Raw genomic sequence first — 21102 nt, 5'->3', positions numbered from 1 at the left:
TGCTTTGGCATACTCACACTGTGATTCTAACTCACAGTAACATAAAATAGGGTGTTTTTGTAGAAGTGCTGCACACTACTTATGAGGGTCCAACTTGTCATAATTTGAGTTTTGGCTAGAGCATAGTTCCACTTGAGCCCATAATGCAGAATAAAGCAAAAGGTAAATGGATAAAATTGGACTAACAAAGCAGCTTCTACATGTTTTTTTGTTGTGTTTGTTGCCTAAAACTGATACTGAAATTGACTGCAAGCTGCATCATAAAGTTAAGAACTAGTATCCACTGTATTTTATGTCCAATTTAATGACCACTTTACGGTAAGGTGTGCTTATGACCATAGCTTTGGAGCATAACCAGTGGTTTATTTATGGAGTGATAATTCATCAGGTGTTATATAGCAGCAGTGTATTTGATTCTTGGATGTAACGGTATTACATAAGAAGGTAGTTAGTGCAAAAATATGGATTCCTAATTTGTATTTTGTAATTTCAGAAACGGCCTTCAGATACAGATTTCATTGATCCCTTAGTACATAAAAAGCCTCGAATATCTCATCTTACTAATAGAGTTCAACCAACTTTAAATGGTCATTTAAATTCCTCCAGTGACAAACCTGTAGTTGCTGCTCCTCCACCTCCTCCTCCTGCTGCTGCCCCTGCTCCTCCACCGCTTCCTCCTGCACGCCTACCAGCTTCGAATCCTCCACAGACTATAAATTCTAACTCCAATTCCCCCAGTACACCTGAAGGTCGAGGAACGCAAGATCTACCCGTGGACAGTTTTAGCCAAAATGGTGGCATTTTTGAGGACCAGCATGACAAATATACCTCTAGGACTTCTTTGGAAAAGAGCCCTTCTCCTATTCCAATCAAACTGGAGTGCACAAAGTCCACAGATGAAAAGCATTCACTATTGCACAAAAAATCCAAAAAGAAATCTAAAAAACATAAAGAAAAGGATCGAACGAAAAAGGAGGATAGTGATACCAATGAAGAAAAACATCAGGATCACATCAAGAAAGAGGAAATTGTGAAAATGGAGAAGATCCCAAGTCCAGATCCAAATAAAGGTATGTAGACTTATACATACTCTTCAATGAGTTTGTTTTATGGTGAAAGGATTGGCAACATATCAAATTGTCTTATCAATGCTTTTTGATGATGGAACATAATGTATTGTATTAAACATGTTAATTTTGCTCTGCATATTGGTCTGCAACTTAGAGGAATATTACGTACTTACAAAAAAAATGTTGAAATGTCTGACCTTGTCACCAATGATAAATCTGATCCCTTTTTATATTTGTCTTTTCTAGCAATAAGAGCAAGATAGCTTTATACAATCTGGTTGTGTTTTGGTGAGGGGAGTGGTGTACAAGGTTAGGATGGGACAGAGGGTTTACCAGCAATGATGAGAAAGCAGATGGTATAAATACTATGCTAGTATGTTAAAGAGGTTTGTGATGTAATCTTACCTCAAGGTCAGATTCATTTGGCTGTTACTGTTTGTTCATTTTTGGTGGGGTTTTGAAGTGTAGTTGTGTGTGTATGTGTATATATATCTTTGTATATGTATGTATGTATATATATCTTTGTATGTGTATATATATATATCTTTGTATATTTGTGTTTGTGTATGTATATATATGTATATATATGTATGTATATGTATGTATGTATGTATATATGTATGTATATGTATATATATATATGTGTATATGGATGTGTATATATATATATATATATATATATACATACCCACACACACACACACACACACACACACACACACACACACATCTAGGTTTATATATATATGTTTGATGGCTGGTAGTGGGTTTTCTTGCTTGCTTAATTACTTCCATACATTCAGTTGGTAGTTGTAGATACCCAAATTCTATGACCTCAGGAGCCAAATCGCTAGATTGAGTGTTGGGATTTGGATGCCTGATCTGCCCTTTGTTTTGTGTTAACAGATCAGATGTACACTGGGTAAGTGACATTTTCCATATATATCTCCTAGTGGTGGTTGCCACTATGTAGTTCTAGTTAGGTCTGCTTTTACATAGATGGAGTGTTTTTTGGTTTGGTTTCCCCATTTGACAAATCGTCACAATTTTGTTTTTTTTTTAAAAAAATCATATAGCTCTGCTCTTTCCTGGAAGGTTCGGGGTGATCTCTCAAGCAGAGGCTGAGAACAAAAGGAGGGGTCCAAAACATATAATCCCTATGTATTTTCCTTAGACAGCAGTAGGCAGGTGTATGGCCAAAACTGCCACCAAATCAGACGAGAAACTAGATCTTAGTACTCAGATTGTGCTTTTTATGTTATTGGTGGAGGGGCCGGTTTTTCCTTTGAGCCTTCATGCTCTTATGGGCGCAAGAGGCTCCCGAGTGACTCAGTGAGCACTTATTGGCAGGCTGTTGGAATGTTAGAAATGAACTGACCGCCATTACTGTTTACTCTGAATAATTTAAGGTGTTGTGGAAATGAGGTAAAAATGCTACATAAGGGGGCATCAGAAAGGCATGCTGTCCCCATAGATTTGGAGAGGAGATGTCTAAGGGATAACTACTGTGAAGAAAACAAATGTTTATCATTTTTAACTCATTTTAAACTCCTTTTAACTTAGCTTGGACCCTTACTATCTTGCTGGATTGTGTATAGTAAAAAAGGTAAATTAGTTCTCTATGCATTCCATTAGTAGGAATGTATATTGTGTTCCGTGTTTTTGAGCTGAAGTGTGTTAGATACTTATTGTGATAAGTACAGATAGGCCATCTTCCGAAGCAAAACAAGCACATGTACATATTTTAGTACCTGGTGCACACAGTCTTCTGTATAAATTATCATGCTGACAAAATTCTCCAGTCACTCAAAGCTGCCTACAAAATTTAGCATCTACTTTGTAGAATCTTTCTCCTGTTGGAAACTTTATGCAGATCCAAAAAGTTGAGTGGAGCATGATGAATACATGTCAACTGATGCTTGCACACTTACTTCCTCTCGAGTGCAAACAATTAAAACCTGTTCTGTACCTCTTGATAACTATGGTACATTAGAAACTCGTGTTTTGTAAACACAACCATTTGCTAGACTCGGGCTGTGCAAAGTGGGTTAAAATGTATTATTGTAGTTACCCGCCACTATGTAAACTATAAAACAAACTAGCACACTTAGTGCATGATGTCATCAGTGATGTCACAAATTGTCATAGTACATGTCATGAGCGGTTTCCTATCTGAGTTGAGATGCAGTGCATGATGGTGTCACAGGTAACAGTGTTGCTAACTATAACTGCTGAATTTTGGTGGTTCTTTTTTAGTTCAAAACGTTGACATTGAGAAATCCACCTAGTTAAAACGTTACTTTAACTTCTGTTTTTGTTTCTCTCAAGTTTGGGTGGGTCCCTTTTTTAGGGCTGCCCTCCACCTAGAGTGCTCTACTCCTTTTATGCATAATTTATGCAGATCTCTAGGCCTGAAAGGATATTTTAGTGTGTACATGCATGTATAGGAGTATGTATGTATATTTCCTGCTGGCAGTCACCAGTAGGTAGTTCTCGTTAGGACCATGTTTCCACAGAAAATGCGTTTTTTGACTTGCCTATATCTTTGGCACCGTTTGCCGAATCTCCAAGAAATTTATCAAAAAAGTCTTCTGGTGATTCTTGTTGCCCTTGGCAAGGTTCGAGTGATCTGTCAAGTGGGGGGGGGGGGCTGAGAAAAAGGGGTGGGAGTGGGATAAAAAAAAAAGTTGATTCCGAAGGTAATTCTCGTAGGATCTTCAGACATGACTGCAGCCCGAACTGCTAGATATAATTACACCAAATTTGGCAGAGAGCTAGCTTTTGCTTATTTGGTGAATATCTGTCCAGTAGTTTTGGACATACTAAAGGGAAAATAAATTTGTATATCTCTGGCCGCAATTAAATCGCAGATGTTCGTGAATGTTCACGAATGTGCATGTGAATAGAAGCGCTGTAATTGGCTGGCCACAACCTGACTAGAAAGTTGTGGCTCTGATTTTGTGTTATCAGACAGGACCTCAGGGGCTGAAGATAGAAATAAGGGGTCAGGGTGGAGGTGGCAGGGGATGTCTTGGATGAGTCTGGATGCTGTGTTCGGAGTTATGTCTTTCGTGGAGCTTCTTTGTGATTTCAGCATAGCGAGCATTGTCGTAGTCGAGTTTGCTGCTGACGAGTGTATGGGTGACCATCCTTCTTGCCTCTGTGGGGATCCACTTGAAGATCTTCTAGGAGAGGCAAAAAGTGTGGAAGCATGATGATAGGGTATTGACTTGGTGGGTTATGGACGGTGTGGAGTCCATGGATGATGCCCAGGTTGTGTGCATAGTTGGTGGGTGGCGTTAGGGGTGGTGCTTCCAATGGTAGCTAACCACCAGGAGCCGTCCCAAGCAGAGGGCGTGGGACCCAGGATGAGGATCTTAGTCTTGTCTGAGTTGAGCTTGAGGCAGATGTTTTTCATCCTCTCAGCAACTGCTCTCATTCCGTTGTGGAAGTTATTGGCTGTTGATGGTTCGTCAGTGAGGGAGAGAATTAGTTATGTATCGTCATGGACACTATGTTGAGGTCATGCTATGACGATTGGCAATACATACATACATACATATTATAGAGGGTTGGGCTCACGGAGGAGCCTTGGGGTACTCCACAGTGGGTTTCTGTTAGGTCTGAGACGAATGGTGGGAGTCTGACTCTCTACATCCTTTGTCAGGAAGGAGTGGATACATTCCAGTGCCTTACCGTGGATACCTTTGTCTTGAAGTCTGGCGCATAGGGTGGTGTGGGATACAGTGTCTAAGGCAGCAGAGAGGTCAAGGAGGATGAGGGCAGCTGTATCTCTGTGGTCTAGTATGGTGTAGATGTTATACTTTGCTGTGAGGAGGGTGGTTTTGGTGCTGTGGTTGCTCCTGAAACCAGATTGGGAGGGGTCCAGGATGTGGTTTGCCTCAAGCAATTCTGTGAGCTGTGTACTGATGGCCTTTTCAGTTACCTTACCTTGGCTGGGCTGGGGAGAAGAGAGATGGGCTTGTAGTTTTTCATATCTCTAAGATAGGTGGTGTGTTTCTTTATTGCAGGTTGATCTCGACATGCTTCTGGTCATTTGGGAAAGTGGTGGTTTTTGCAACAGTTAATTGTCCGACAAAGCTCGGGGGTGATGGTGGTGCTAGCTCGGTTGAAGATGTGGTGTGGGCATGGGTCTGAGGGTGCCACTGAGTTGATGGAGTTAATGAGTTTTCGGGAGTCTTCTGTGGAGATGGGGGTCCATTGGCTAGGAGTCAGCAGGAGGATGGTCCGTAGTGGTGCTGGTCCGCTGTGGAAGTGGGATTTGGCCCTCAAACCCTTTTATATATGTCCTGGATTTTGCTCTGGAAAAAAAGTGGTGAGGTTGTCGCAGAGGTCTTGAGGGGGGTGGGGGAGAGGAGGGGGAGTAGGGGTGTTGCCTGTGGTGTCCATGCGGGGTTCGTGAATTCCTTGACTATGCTGAAGAGTTAATTGCTGTTGTGTGCTTTGGTGCTGATGTATTCCTGGTTGGCAACCTTTTGGGTGGGGGGTTAAGGGGCAGAAAGACTGTGCCTCTGGCGCCTAGTGCGTTTTCTGCAGAAAGACTGAATTATTCCCGAAAAATGACTGGGGGAGCAAAGCGCTTGCCCAAGGGGCTGTTCACCCTTGCTAGTGTCTAGTGAGTGGATCCCTGCTTGGTGATCCCCAGGCAGGGTGCCACTTGGGAAAGGTACATTTGTAAAGGGGAGATTCTCTCCTTTCCAACAATACCTTTCCCGTCTGGATCGGTGTTTGGGAGGGGGGGGGGGGGGGGGGGCTGAGAGAGCCCGAGGGGCACCAAGGCAGAGAAAGTGAAAGGAGCCGTTGATCATCATTTTAATGAAAACAAAAACTGTGTTGGGGAAGCTCTCCCCCAGTTTCTTAGGAGATTTCTTTCTTTGTAAAAGAAACCCCTAGGGGAACGGGGGGTAGGAGGTGGGAGAGGGATATCTTAAATAACTACTCAACTACTGAACAGGTTTACACAATTATAAGCACTTTCTAGACCAAAATCTAGCATTCTGCCTAATTTGGTGTAATTCCGTTCAGCGGTTCAGGCTTGTAGTTATGTTCAAAAATTTGAAAACTCCCATATAACTAGAATGGGGAAAAAGTTTTGGGGCCAATTTCCCCTTTTCTCGGCCCCTGCTTGACGAATAATCACAAAACTTTCAAGACCCCAGCTAAAGTGAGTGTCATATTGGTTTTTAAAATTTATTTAAGTTGTCAAACGGTGCTAAAGTTATTGGCAAAACAAAAAAATACTCAGTCTGTGGAATGAAAGGGCTTATGAAATTCAGTGCTAGAACTAATGAAGCTCCAGGCTTGGTTTCAAATGCCTTATTCTGAAGTGCCACTTTTTTTGTTTTTTGTTTTTGTTTTACATACATGAAAGAAAACTGTCTTACTAATAGCGAAGGTTCACTAAACTTGTGTCTTTGTACAAAGCATTCAACTAAATATCTTGTACATCTGTTTCCTGCTTTCTTTTTTCCTTAAAGTTTGATTTTGTTGGATTGGTTTGTGGAGCAGGGAGGTGGAGGGAACTAGCTTTGCTGCTTTGAAGATCTGTCCAAACGTGCTGGGTTTTAAGCACCTATAGCTAGGATCTATTTCTTACCTGCATGTTACAAGTTCAAAGCCTAATCTCCACCATTCTTCCTTCTAAGGTTGGAAAAAGAGAATACAAGTCTGAGTAATTAGTTCTGATATCAACTTCTAAAAAGCATCTCTATTTAAAGTAGTTATGCTACTTTGACTAGTATCACAATGCGATTTAATATAAGCAGATATTTTGAGACAGAAATTGAACTTAAAACATGGATTGAAAACGGGGCTGCAAATCATGCCAAATTTGGTAAGTAAGGAGGAAGCTCTGCAATGAGAGGATGTTTTATATTATTTAGCTTCATTACTGTTTGTTTTAGTGACTTATTTATCTTTTGGAATCACACATTTGCGGATTGTAAACCTTTTCATAAGTTCTGGGAGCTCCTTTACTCTGAACAAGCTGTAGCTGCTGCATACAACTTTCTGCCAATGTCCCAACGTTCTCATGTTAACAAATATTACCAGCTCCTTACCTGTTAATTAATCATTGCTATGGGGGTTCATTTGAGTCTGCACGTCAGTCACTGTGGTCAATTGTTTAACCAAGAAACTCCTATTCTGAGGGATACAACTACCTGTGGATTCTTCACCTTATGAATTCTCCCAATGCGCCAGCATTCAAAAGAAATTATCTTGCTAGCTCTCCAAGTCAACAACGACATCACAATTCCACAGCTCTGCACACGACTACACCTGACATCGTGGCAATAAGTCCTTGCCGGCGTGCTGACGTCGGTTCCCTTTTTTCTGCGCCTTCGACGCTAACGTTTTTTTTTCCTGGCTCTCGAACAGTTACTGTTACGAGGAGTTGTTGAGTTACAATGTCTCCACCAAAAAAATCGGGCTTTAAGCCTTGTTATGAGTGCGGGGGGTCGCATGTCTGTTATGGATCTTCATGAGAACTGCTTGTGGTGCCTGAGCTCGGACCACATTGGGCGGGGCGCATGTCCTGCCAGTTGATGAACCCAAAGGCCTTAAAGGAGAGAGCGGCTAAGCTCTTCTTGGCAAAAGCTAAGAAGGAGCATAGCCAGCATTATTCTCGACACCGTTCTTCCAGGGATCGGACTCTGTCTCCTCAGAGACGGCACCGTACAGTGTGGGAGGTCAGTCCAACGGTGACTCCTCAGCCTCACAGTCCACAAGTTTCTCCGGTGCCAACATTGATAGAGATCTTCGAGTCCCCGGTGAGCCCTCCTACTCACTTTTCTCCTGTGTCCACTCATGGTCAGGAGTTGGTGTGCAGGCTTTGGATTCGGTTTAAGCGTCTCACGAAGAGCAGAGGTTTCCTGCCTTCCTGACTCCAGGAGGGGATCCATCAGCGTTCCTCAGTGCTATGTTTAGCATTTTCAACTAAGCTATGGCCCCTGCTGGTGCACTGGCTGGTCCCACGGGTCCATTAGCTTTCACACAGGGTTCACCGGTGCCGTACAAACAGCCCCCATTCGTACCCTTCTGTCCAGGTGAAGGTGCTGGTTCGGCACCGATGACGTTGTCACCCTGGATGGTGATGCTGACTGCACCAATGCCAGCGCCGGATGAATCCTGATCGGGCCGCTGTGTCTCCACCCTCTCCTCACGCGGAGCATCCACCTGCTTCGAAACCGTTGTCATCTGTCGGCTAATTCTCGGTAGACACTGCGTTTGGAGGGCAGACTGAAGCCAAGAAGGAGGGCCTTGAGGCTCTTGGAGGAGCAGGAGTATCGGCAACAGCTATTGAAGAAAGTGGAGATTCCTGAGTCTATGGGTGAATTTCAGGGCCTGGACTCTGCAAGTGGCCTGAATACATCCCCTGAGTGGGATTTCCATCCTCTGGTGAGCTCGCAGTGGAGGCAGCATCTTACCACAGCATGATAAAGGCTGCTGAGTTTTTGGACCTTCCTTTACCAGCATCGGAGGTGAAGACGAACAGTCTGACTGAGGTGTTGCATCCTTCTGCTACGTCTTCTGAGCCCCTCCTCTCTATTAATGATGCCCTTACTGAGCCCATTCTAGATATTTGGAGGAAGCCTGTCGCGACTCCAGCGGTTTCCAGGACTGTGGATAGGAGTTACAGAATTGCTCCAGGGGATCCACAGTTTCTATCTCAGCATCCAACACTTGAGAGCTTGGTGATACAAGCCTCTTGTTCTGCCCAGTCCACCTGGTTTGTTCCCTGCTACTCCATCAGATAAAGAGTCTAAGCAAATGGAGCAAAGGGCAAAGAAGGGCTTCTCCTTGTGTAGTATGGCCTTGAAGTCTGTCAGTGCTACCTGTGTGCTGGGGAGGTATGTTCATGCCCTGATGGACGTATCAAGAGCTGTTGTGCCAAGCTTGCCTCAGGATGTGCAGGGACAGTTCGGTGAACTCCAGTGGTGGCCAAGCAGGTTATTCAGTCTGGTTTGGATATGGCATATTCAGTTGCCAGCACAATGGGCACTTCAGTGGCCGACCAGGAGGCATGCGTGGCTCAGGTCTTCTGGCTTCTCCACAGATGTTCATAGAACTCTGTTGGACCTTCCGTTTGATGGCGAGAAGCTGTTTGGGTGCAAAGCAGACTCCGCTTTGGAGCGTTTTAAAGACCGCAGGGCTACTGCAAAGTCGTTGGCACTCCAGGCTTCAGCGTCCACATCCTTTAGATCTTTTCAGAGGTTCAGGGGTTTTGGCCGTCAGTCCTCTTTTTGTGGGAGGCCAGAGTCCAGCGTGCAGCAGCCTGCCAACCCTCTCTATAGTCTTATAGAGGGCGGATGGGTTAGAACACGAGGAGCTACTCAGCAGCTTCCTGTCTCATTCTCTTCCTCTGGGGGAACGCATCAAGGAAAGCAGCCCTAGTTTTCTCTCCATCTTTCATCATACTTCACCCGTACAGGGAAGGCTATTTCCTTTTCTCCACGAGTAGGAGTTAATCACATCAGAATCTTGGGTGCTGAATATTGTGGGGAAAGGTTATAACCTTCCTTTTCGAGAGTTTCCCCCTCCCCATCATACGTTTTGTACGGAAGATCATTTCCTGTTGCTTCAGCAGGAGGTGCATGTCCTTTTGTTAAAGGGTGCAGTGGTGTTTGTTCCAGAGCAGGAAAAGGGTCAGGGATGCTATTCGAGGTATTTCCTGATTCTCCAGGAGGATGGTCGATTGAGGCCTATCCTGTGTCTGAGGATTTTGAATTAGTTCCTCAAACAGAAGTTCAAAATGCTGACCCTAGCACAGGTGCTTCTTGCGTTGAACAAGGAAGACTGGATGGTGTCTGTCAATTTGCAGGATGCTTATTTTCATATCCCCATTCTGAAGTCGCACAGGAACGATCTCCGGTTTGTGGTAGGGTCGCAACACTGCTAGTTTGTGGTCAGTCCTTTTGGTCTTACTTCCATACCTCTAGTCTTCACGAAGGTGATGCAGTGGTTGCAGCGGACCTCAGAAGGAAGGGAGTATCTGTATTCCCTTATCTGGATGATTGACTGATCAAAGCCGGGTCCCCAGAGTATGTGCTGCATCACTTGCAATTGACAACCCACTTGTTGTTCAACCTGGACTTTACAATAAATGTGCCTAAATCTCACCTGGAGCCCTCTCAGCACCTCCTGTTCATAGGGGCAGTACTGGACACAACATTGAATCAGGCCTACCCTCCACCTCGGAGGATTCACGACATTCAGGAGTTGATTAAAATGTTTCAGAATGGAGCTGCTGTTCCAGTTCTCAAGGTCCTACGTCTGCTCGGTCTGTTCGATTCTTGCATTCTTTTGGTCACTCATACACGTTAGCACATGGGGGCTCTCCAGTGGTGCCTCCGCAAGCAGTGGTTTCAACACAAATGGGATCTCGAGGAGTCGATAACTATCTCCAGAGACGCTACTGTGGATCTTCGATGGTGGGCTATGGATGGCAACCTTTCCCAAGGAAGGCCGTTTTGCATACCATCTCGATGGCCACGGTCATAACTGATGCTTCCACTCTAGGATAAGGAGCTCATCTGGGGGACCTGGAGATCAAAGGTCATTGGTCTCCAGTGGAACAGATGTTTCACATCAAACTGTTAGAATTATAGGCAATACATCTAGCTCTATAGGCCTTCCTCCTGTCCCTTCACGGTCAGTCAGGTCAATTGTTGATGGACAACACTACCTCGATGTGGTACATCAACGAGCAGGGAGGAGTAGGATTGTACCTTCTCTGCAGAGAAGCTCAAAGGCTCTGGTCCTGGACACAGGATCATTGGATTTGTATAGTAGCAAACCATCTGGCCGGAGTTCTCAACATATGTGCGGACAATCTCAGTTGTCATTTCTCGGCCAGTCACAAGTGACATTTCCATCCATACCTGGCTCTTCACATCTTTTGAATGTGGGGATTTCCACAGATAGACCTGTTTGCCACTCAGGAGAACGCACACTGCCTGTCGTTCTGCAGCCTCCAGTATCCGGTGCAGGGTGTGTTGGGGGATGCGTTTCAAATGTGTTGGTGTGACCAGTTGCTTTACCCTTGATTCCTCTGGTTCTGAGGAAGATTCGCCAAGATCAGGTTCGTGTCATTTTAATAGCCCCGGATTGGCCAAGAAGGGTGTGGTACACAGACCTTCTCCAACTCACTGTGCCTTCAGTTTCATCTCCCTCCATATGGTTGACCTCCTCTCGCAATCGCAGTGGCAGGCTCTACACCCCCACCTCCGGAGCCTGCACCTACATACCTGGATATTGAACGGGGCAATCGGAGTTCCTTTTCTCTCCCTCCAGAAGTGGTGGATGTTATCTTATCAGCCAGGCGACACTCCACCAAGTTTGTCTATGCTGGCAGATGGACAAAATTTGTTGCTTGGTGTGGAGAGACAAATTGATCCTTTGAAGACCCATTTGTCTGATATTTTGCTTTTTGCTCTTTCCTTGGCACAGAAGAGTAGTGCAGTCTCTACAGTGAAGGGCTATATGTCAGCGCTGTCTGCCTTTCTTTGCGTTCCTGATCAGCCTTCCTTATTTAAGTCCCCTATAGTTATTCGGTTCCTGGAAGATTTAAGTAACAAGTTTCCTCCCACTCTGTCATGCCTCAGCGTGATTTGAATTTGGCTCTGACTTTAAGGTGTTCACCGTTTCAGCCCATGCATTCTTGCCTGTTCAGGCTTTGTTTTAAAAAAACGTTTTCTTAACAGCTATCACGTCAGCTAGGCATGTGAGTGCGCTTCAGGCCCCTACTGTGAAACCTCCTTTTACAACAAGGTGGTGCTGAGAACCAGGGCGGCTTTCCTTCCTAAAGTAGTAACTCCCTTTCATATCGGCCAGTCTATAACACTCATCCTTTTACCCATCCACTCATCCATCAAAGGAGGAGGAAAGCCTTCATCGCTTGGATCCAAGAAGGGCTCTTGAGTTTCTACATTGAGAGGACAAGAGACTTTAGAGTTGACGATCAGCTCTTTGTTGGACATGCGGGCAAGATGAAGGGCAAGGCTGTCCAAAAGAGAACCCATTCCAGGTGGGTCATTCTTTGCATAAGGATTTGTTATTCAGTACCAAAGAAGGTTCCTCCTGAGGGTATTAGGGCCCATTCCACCAGGGCTAAGTCTGCAACTTTGGCCTTGGCTAAAGCTGTCCCAGTTGCTGAAATTTGTAAGGCTGCAACTTGAGCTTCCCTCCACACTTTCGCGAAGCATTATTGCTTACTCAGAAGTTAGGAGGGACGGCCATTTTGCACGTTCTGTTTTGAAAGATTTCTTGGTTTGACCACTCAGACACCCACCTCAGAGTGCGGGACTGCTTTGGGATTCTATTCGAAAGGTGAGGCATCAACATGTAGTTGTATCCATCAGAAGAACAAGTTACTTACTTCGGTAAGGCTTTTTCTGGTGGATACAGTAGCTACCTGTGGATTCCCCACAGTCCCACTCACCTCCCCATTGCCTGTCTGGGCATACCAAGCCTTCATTTTATTATAAATTTATAAACGTTTTTGGTGTTTTTATATAAACAAATATTGTGGTTTATATTTCTATTTGGATTGGTATATATCCTTGTGAGGTCAGTATTCACCTGTTTGCCTGGAAGGCACGTGAAAATGGTGAAACTAACGTCCGCATGCTGGCGAGGACTTAATAAAGTGAGGAATCCAGAGGTAGCTACTGTATCCACCAGAAAAAGCGTTACCGAAGGTAAGTAACTTGTTCTTTTAGCTGTTAGTCTGGCAAATATACTGTAACTGTCCTATTCGGCTGGTCTCCCCAAGGTCTTTGTAGCTATATGCAAGTGACCATCCTGACTTCACTCTTGACTTGGAGTTCTGTCATTATGGGTCATTGCATACAAGAACTTTCAGATCTGAAGAGGCTTGTGTCCGTCATTGGAGCGCGAGAAAAGCATCCAGATAGCAACAACAACCTGTTGTGGGGCAGGCACTCACAGAACCCAGTTACGCAAGTAACCATCCCCCTGGACTCTTTACTTGCCAGCTTGAGGGAGGGGCCTGGTGATAATCAATCAATCAGTATTTATAAAGCGCGCTATGTACCCGTTAGGGTTTCGAGGCGCTGAGGTGGGGGGGGGGGGGTGGAGAGGCTGTTTAGCGGTCGAAGAGCCAGGTCTTGAGGAGCCTTCTGAATGTGAGGAGGTCCTGGGTCTGGCGTAGCGGAGTGGGGAGAGAGTTCCAGGTTTTGGCGGCGAGGAAAGAGAAGGATCTGCCGCCGGAGGTCTTGCGCTGGATTCGGGGTACGATGGCTAGGGCGAGGTTGGCGGATCGGAGTTGGCGTGTTGGGGTGTAGAAGTTGAGTCTGGTGTTGAGGTAGGAGGGTCCGGTGTTGTGAAGCGCCTTGTGAGCGTGGGTAAGGAGTTTAAAAGTGATCCTCTTGTCTACTGGGAGCCAGTGGAGTTCCCTCAGGTGTGGGGAGATGTGGCATCGGCGGGGTATGTCGAGGATCAGTCGGGCGGAGGCATTTTGGATCCGTTGGAGTCGTTTGATGTCTTTGGTAGGGATGCCTGTGTAGAGTGCGTTGCCGTAGTCAAGTCTGCTGCTGACGAGGGCCTGGGTCACCGTCTTTCTGGTTTCTGTTGGAATCCACTTGAAGATTCTGCGGAGCATACGAAGGGTGTTGAAGCAGGAGGAGGAGACGGCGCTGACCTGTTTGGACATGGTGAGGGCGGAGTCCAGGATGAAGCCGAGGTTTCTTGCGTGGTTGGCAGGGGTGGGCGGGGGACCAAGGGCGGAGGGCCACCAAGAGTCGTTCCAAGCCGAGGGAGTGCGCCCGAGGATGAGGACTTCCGTCTTGTCGGAGTTGAGCTTCAGGTGGCTGATGTTCATCCAGTTGGCGATGGATTTAAGTCCCTCGTGGAGGTTGGTTTTGGCGGTGAGCGGGTCATTGGTCAGGGAGAGGACGAGCTGGGTGTCGTCGGCGTAGGAGATGATGTTGAGATGATGTTGGCGGGCCAGTTTGGCGAGGGGGGCCATGTAGACGTTGAACAACGTAGGGCTGAGGGAGGATCCTTGGGGGACGCCGCAGATGAGGTTGGAGGCTTTGGAGCGGAACGGGGAGAGGCGGACTCTCTGAGTTCTGTCGGAGAGGAAGGATGAGATCCAGTGGAGGGCTTTGTCTTGGATCCCAGCTTCCTGGAGGCGGGTCAGTAGGGTGCGGTGGCAGACTGTGTCAAAGGCGGTGGATAGGTCGAGGAGGATGAGGGCTGAGGTTTCGCCCTTGTCCATTTGAAGTCTGATGTCATCTGTGGCGGCGAGGAGAGCAGTCTCAGTGCTGTGGTTTCGTCTGAATCCGGATTGTGAGGGGTCCAGGATTGAGTTGTCTTCGAGGAAGTGGGTGAGCTGAGAGTTGGCGATCTTCTCGATGACTTTGGCTGGAAAAGGGAGGAGAGAGATCGGTCGGAAGTTTTTGAGGTCGTTGGGGTCAGCCTTGGGTTTCTTGAGAAGGGGTTGGATTTCTGCGTGTTTCCAGCTGTCCGGGAAGGTGGCGGAGGAGAAGGAGAGGTTGATGATCTTGCGGAGTTCGGGGGCGATGGTGGCGTTTGCCGAGTTGAAAACATGATGAGGGCAGGGGTCCGTAGGGGAGCCTGAGTGGATGGTGTTCATGGTTGTTATGGTTTCTGCATCGTCCACGTGGGTCCAGGCGGTGAGGTGGCAGTCGTGGGAGGAGACGCCGGGGGTGGGGTCTGGCGGTGGGCTGGAGTTGAAGCTGTCGTGGATGGTAACGATTTTCTGGTGGAAGAAAGTGGAGAGGTCGTCGCAGAGTTTCTGGGAGGGCGGGATGTCGTTGGAGTTGGCTTTAGGATTTGAGAGTTCCTTCACGATCCCGAAGAGTTCTTTGCAGTCGTGGGCGTTGTTGTTGATGCGTTCGGTGAAATGGGTGCGCTTGGCGACGCGGATCCGTTGGTGGTGTTCACGGTTGGCGTTTTTGAGGGTGGCGAGGTTGTCGGGTGTGCGATCTTGAATCCATTTCTTTTTGAGCTTCTGGCAGATGCTTTTGGAGGTTGTAAGGTCATCTGTGAACCAGGCTGGTTTTTTCTTTCCTTGGATGGCGGTGTGTTTCTTTAGGGGGGCGAGGGTGTTAGCGCAGTCGAGGATCCATTGATGGAGGTTGATGGCGGCTGTGTTCGGGTCGGTTGCGTCGGGTGGAGGGTTGTTGGTGAGGGTACTGGCCAGTTGGTCCTGGGTGATTTTGCCCCAGCGGCGGTGGGGAGGTGGCTGGATGCGGTGATGTTCTGTGATTTTCTTGTAGGTGAAGTGGACGCAGTGGTGGTCGGTCCAGTGGAGTTCGGAGGTGTGGCTGAAAGCGATGTGGTTGCTTGAGGTGAAGAGGGGGTCCAGGGTGTGTCCGGCGATGTGGGTGGGAGTGTTGACTAGTTGGCGGAGTCCGAGGTTGAGGAGGTTGGAGGTCAGTGAAGTAGTGTTGACGTCGGAAGTATTTTCTAGGTGGTAGTTGAGATCTCCCAGGAGGATGTAATCAGTGGATGCTAGGGCGTGGGAGCTTGCGAGGTCTGCGATGGTGTCGTTGAAGGGGGCTCTTGGTCCTGGAGGGCGGTAGATCAGGGTTCCTCTGAGGGTTGTTTTGGGGTCCGTGTGGATCTGGAAATGGAGGTGTTCGGCTGTTTTGAGGGTGTCGTCCGAGTGGGTGTGGATTTTGAGGGTGGCTTTGTGAACGATGGCTATTCCGCCGCCGATCCCGTTGGTCCGGTCTCTTCTGGTGATTTTGTATCCGTCCGGTATGGCGATGGCGATGTCCGGAGCAGAGGAGTCGTTCCACCAGGTTTCGGTCAGGAAGGCCACGTCAGGTGTAGTGGTGTCGAGCAGGTCCCAGAGCTCGATGGCGTGTTTTCGTGCGGAGCGGGTGTTGATGAGGATGCAGTTCAGGTGATTGGGGTTGAAAGTTTTTGTAGTTGGATTCGTCGTTCTGGTGCAGGAGAAGTTGCAGGTGCGACAGGAGAAAGGTCCTTTAGTGAGCTTCGGGGATGCCCGGAAGCATTCAGTGGAGGGCCCGGGGTTGAGGGCGCGGAGCTCTTCGGCCGAGAAGTGGGCGCGGGAGGCGCAAGGACCAGGGGGGGGTGGCGCTGGGCGCGGTACAGGCGCGAAGGGGCGCAGCCTGGCTTGCCTCTGGCGCGCCAGCGGCGCGGACGCGCAGCGCCAGCCATTAAGAAGGGAGGGGGGAGGGAGGAGCAGCTGGGAGGCGGGAGGCGGGAGGGAGAGGCAAATGGGGGCGCGAGGGGGGCGGGGCCGCAGGGAAGCAGCGGCTGGGGTCGAGGAGCGCACAAGGGGCGAAAGGCACAGAAATCGGGCAAAAACAGTCACAAATGCAGGAAAAAACACAATATGGACACAATACTGGCACTAAATACGATCGGGGAGACAGCAATCGGGGGGGCACAATGGGGCAAAAAGCGCCGGCGGCGAGGCGCAGAAAAGCGGAAAAAAGCTGAAAAACAAACTTACGGGACGGCGGAAGCGGCACTCGGGTCAAGTGAGCCCACTAGCCACCAGGGATGAGGCGCAGGAGGATGCCTGCGGGTGGAGGAGGGCCTCGAACACGCAGACGGCAGCGTGGTCGTGGGGCAGAGGCAGAAGGCAGCAGGTTGGTGCTGCGGTCGTGAGGGGCGAGTTCAGGACCTCTAGATGACATGACACTTGGGTGTCTATCCCCGCCTCCTCAGCAAGGTCTTTACATCAGCCGTCTGGAGCTTTTAGCCTTACGCCTAGCCCTCAAAACATTTCTCCGAGACATTGAGGGCAGAGTAGTCCTGGTGTGGACCAACCACATGACTGCCATGTTTTACCTGCAAAAGCAAGGTCGGACACGTGCCACAACCCTCAGCAGTGGCGCAGAGAATTCAGCATTGGGTGATTCACCACCAAGTGACTCTCCTAGCAGGGTACCTTCCAGGGGTGGACAGTGACCTTGCAGGACGCAGTAGCAAGTCCGTGAGTGGGAACTCCGCCTGCTAGTCCAACTTAGTCTGTTTGAATGGTGGTCACAGACGGATCTTTGCCATTTGCAAAAAGCAGAATGCCTAAACTTCGCCTCCTGGTTCACACACCTGAGGTCCATGGGGGAGGTGCTTGTTGGATGACCCGATCCGTGATCTTTTTATGTGTGACAAATATCCCTCATCCTAGTGGCTCCCGTGTGGGGTGGACAACTCTTCTAGAGATGTCCATTGCACTTCACAAGATGCTCCTCAACAGGCCACACCTTCTCACACAGACCCAAAGCAGAGTCAGACACCTGGACCCCAGGGAGCTCAACCAAGAGATCTGATTCCAGAGGTCCTAGAGTTTGTTTACCTTAATTTGTTTAGTTAATGGGCATACTAAAATAGGCCTGTAGGCTCACCACACACTTTTGCTATACTGATATGTGGAAAAGGTTTGTGGACTATTGTACCTCAAGACGCATAAAACCTCTTCCACCAGTGGTTCAAGACAGCCTTTATTGTTTCTGTTTGGAGAAGTCAGAGCTAGTCTGTTCCCCAAATCAGCTACATGTAGCTGCTATCTCCGAGTATATACAAAATGGGGAACTTAACTCCCTGCTTAAGATTCCTGTTTTTAAAACCTACATGGAAGGCCTTAAACTGGCCATCCGACCCTGGGTGATATCTGCCCCCTTCTGAATCTTCAATGTTGTCCTCGCCAGACTTGCGGGCCATTCTTTCCAACCACTTCAATCTTGACCTTTACAGTTTCTTTTCATAGAAGATCACCTTCTTAGTAGCCATAACGTCCATTAGTGATTTTGTAGCCTTTTTTCCCAGGTCCACACTTAGTGTTGTCCTTAGAACCAACCCCTAATTTCTGCCTAAGGTGGTCTCCCCCTTTCATCTTAACTAGACAGTTGAGCACCCAGTCTTTGTCCCACAGTCTTTGTAGCAGTAAGAGCAACATGCACACTTGATGTCAAGTGTACTCTTTGGTATCAGATAGGACTAAGTCCTTCCATAAAACACAATAGCTTTTGTTGCATTTGCCCAGGCAGATAAAGGTCATTGGATATCAAAGGCAGGTACAGCCAGGTGAATCGTCAAATGCATACAGACCTGCTTCCTTCAGCCAAGTGGACCCAACCTGCACTCCCCTGACTTCACTCCATCCGCAAATAGAGTACCTTTATGGCCTTCCTTGGGAACATTCCCATAGCTTACATCTGTAAAGCTGCCACACGGTCAACTCCACACATTCACAAAACACTATTGTGTGAACATTAATGGAATAGGCGCTAGATTTGGTCAAACTGTCCTTAGGACTCTACTGCAGACCTCTGCACCATCCACTTGCTTGCTGCCACTCAGGGGAGTAATTCTTTAGTTGTTGAATAGCGTGTGTATCTACAGCCACACATGCTAGACATAACCATGTAAGCTTCTGTTTATTGCATGAAGTGCTGGAGATTTACATGGGCTCACCACCTCTGCGGAAGCCACTGTTTGCTGAAGAAACCTTCACCCTACATGATTACTGCAACATGCATGGTCCCTATTCTCTTTTACTCACTACACCATGCCTACTGTCATCCGCTGTGTGAAACCAGTTTAACAGTGTAGTCTCTGGCCATACGTGTTCACTACTAGAGTAACTGTTATCAGTACTTCATAACTTGAAAGTCTTCGTCAAAGAAAAACAAGTTGCAAACATCAAAGCCCAACACTAGATACAGGTGGCACCACATGTGTTGAACTGCTAGTTTGTGCTTTGGCAGCTGCCAAGGAATGGAACCACTCCTTTACAAATAGCTTCACAAAGACCGTTTGATGTTTGGAGTATGTTAAGTTTGCATTCTACTACGCATTTAACGAGAAAAGAATGTCATACTGGAAGAGTTTTGACAAGGGTCTTTTACACATATATGGTCCATATTTTTCTATGTTTATCCGAATATACATCTCTCTGTATCACTCCCATGAATTCTGGGGTATGTGGTCAATTTGTACATTGATTACCTTCTGAATCTTTTTTCCACACTTTTACCAGGATTCTGGGATATGTAGTCCAAACCTATAAAATTACCCTAAAACATTACCATTGGGCGTTTTGGTCTAAGGTCCATTATTCCCTTCAGCAGCATTTACACGCAAAGGACAGACGTGCATCACCAAATATAATTTTCTGTTGGTATGCTGAGAATTTCTTAATAAATCAATTCTGTTGTGCACCTCAGTCAAATTTGTTGCACTCATCACACAAGCATGTAGTTCCTAAGAATAATTGGATTTATAGCAGTAGTGTTACATGTGTTATATTGCAGCTTGCATTACTCTACATTTTAATTCATGATTTGAGCATATCAGAGATGATTTGAAATTCCATTTAAAATAATCTGGTGTAATAGAGGAAACCAAACTGATTATTTGATGTTGAGATGGGTTTACACAATAAATAGTGAACGAATTGTGCAGTAACAACTGGAACAGTGCTACATAAAACAAGGTCCTGTTATTGGAGACCTAGCCATAAGTTGCTTTTTGATAATGCAGGACTGTAGGTGTTTTAGTTAATCTATGAAGTGAAGGCTAATCTAGATTAGCAAGGCTTTAAAAATTCATTTCTTCCAGTAGTGCACCTATAACTGCTGCCCTCAGAAATCTGAATTTGATTCCATTGCAGAGGTAGATTCGGTTTCAAAACTTTAACCCTCACCCAAAAATGAAATCCTTGTAGAAATCAAGTTGGATTAACTGTATTCTTAAACTCAGTGTTCTAAGTATACCATTGAGAATCGAGAAAAGTTCTACCTGTACATAACATGTTTCTGAAGTATTCAAAACACATTCCACACTACCTTTATTTAGACTACTCAGTCTTTCTTGCAGAATCCAGGAATGGTCATTCAACAGTTTATCAAGCTGCACTCCTGATACTAGCTAGCACTGTGTGGCTCGATGTCTGGCAAACACCAAAGGATTCACAACTTGGGTATTTCTACTGATCAAAATGACTATTACTAATCTGATTGAGACTGAAATAAATATCCTCATTCTTGTGTGGTGTATAGATTGATCTACGATGCAGGATGATGGTCCTGGATCATGACACTTCTCCCAGGCAAATATTTGTTCTCCACCTAATGATGTGCTGGCTATATTAAAGTTATGGAAGTTAATCGAGGTATATTGTTATCTTTATTAATCTGGATTGAATTTAGAGGAATAACTATTAGAATTTAAGTTCTTCATTATGGGATCTACATTGATTATTTTAAAGTTTGACAATTCCCTGCTGCATGTGGTAATCCAAGTAAACTAAGCCACATGCCTAAATTACAACTTGGGTGCATAAATTGGCATAATTACTGCTACGTAACGTCCTCCAAAGCCGCCTCCTGGCAGGAACAAAGTAGACACTGACCCCCATATGGTCTGTGTGGTGCACCTTTCGGCTTCTAATTCCACTATGGAATCAAAGTTCTGCTGAAAAGTGTCCATTATGATCCTCAAAGATGGAGGTGGCACCAGTCTGAGAGGGACTTTTAAGTACATACTGGTGAAGGTTAAAAGGGCTGGAACAACCTCTACTGCGAAGACCAAGTGTTTCATACTTACATAGTAATGTGTCTGTAACCAACTAATTTAGCTTTGCTGTTTTTGTCTAGGTTATCTCCTGTGGCCCATAGTAGGTCACACCTGAGAACATTATGTAAACAAGTGGTCTTGGTGCAATTTGCTGTGATGCAATCAGTTGTAGGACCATACGTAGGGAGGGAGCTAGACTGAGGATGAATCCTTATGTGATTTAACCTAGTGAATATGTAAAGTCTGTTGCTAAACTGGGTTTACAAATTATGCCCTGAAGGGATGCCATAACTGAATAAGCTGGCCATATTTAGATCTCCTTCATAATGTAACTTCTTTGAACTGAAATGCTACTGAATGCTTTTAGACCATTCTCAAGCCCTGTAAGAATCATAAGAATTCCCTCATACTAAGGTTTTGTTCTGTTTTCCAAATGTGAATCGATATGCTTGTAAGTTTTCTCTGCCAT

The 21102-nt window shown here is 46.4% G+C and overlaps 1 protein-coding gene across 1 annotated transcript in view; it reads left to right on the top strand.

Moving 5' to 3' along the window:
* The window catches only part of ELL2 (elongation factor for RNA polymerase II 2), a 238435-nt gene that overhangs the window by 156619 nt on the left and 60714 nt on the right, over nucleotides 1–21102 (top strand). Inside the window, exon 8 of the mRNA XM_069225710.1 lies at nucleotides 494–1070. Within this exon, the coding sequence (XP_069081811.1) occupies nucleotides 494–1070 (577 nt within the window). The remainder of the gene's footprint in view (nucleotides 1–493; nucleotides 1071–21102) is intronic.

This window comes from Pleurodeles waltl, chromosome 1_1, assembly GCF_031143425.1.
Source record: "Pleurodeles waltl isolate 20211129_DDA chromosome 1_1, aPleWal1.hap1.20221129, whole genome shotgun sequence".
Lineage (NCBI taxonomy): Eukaryota > Metazoa > Chordata > Amphibia > Caudata > Salamandridae > Pleurodeles > Pleurodeles waltl.
The sequence above is the reverse complement of the archived record's forward strand: the minus strand, read 5'-3'. Positions and strand labels throughout refer to the sequence as shown.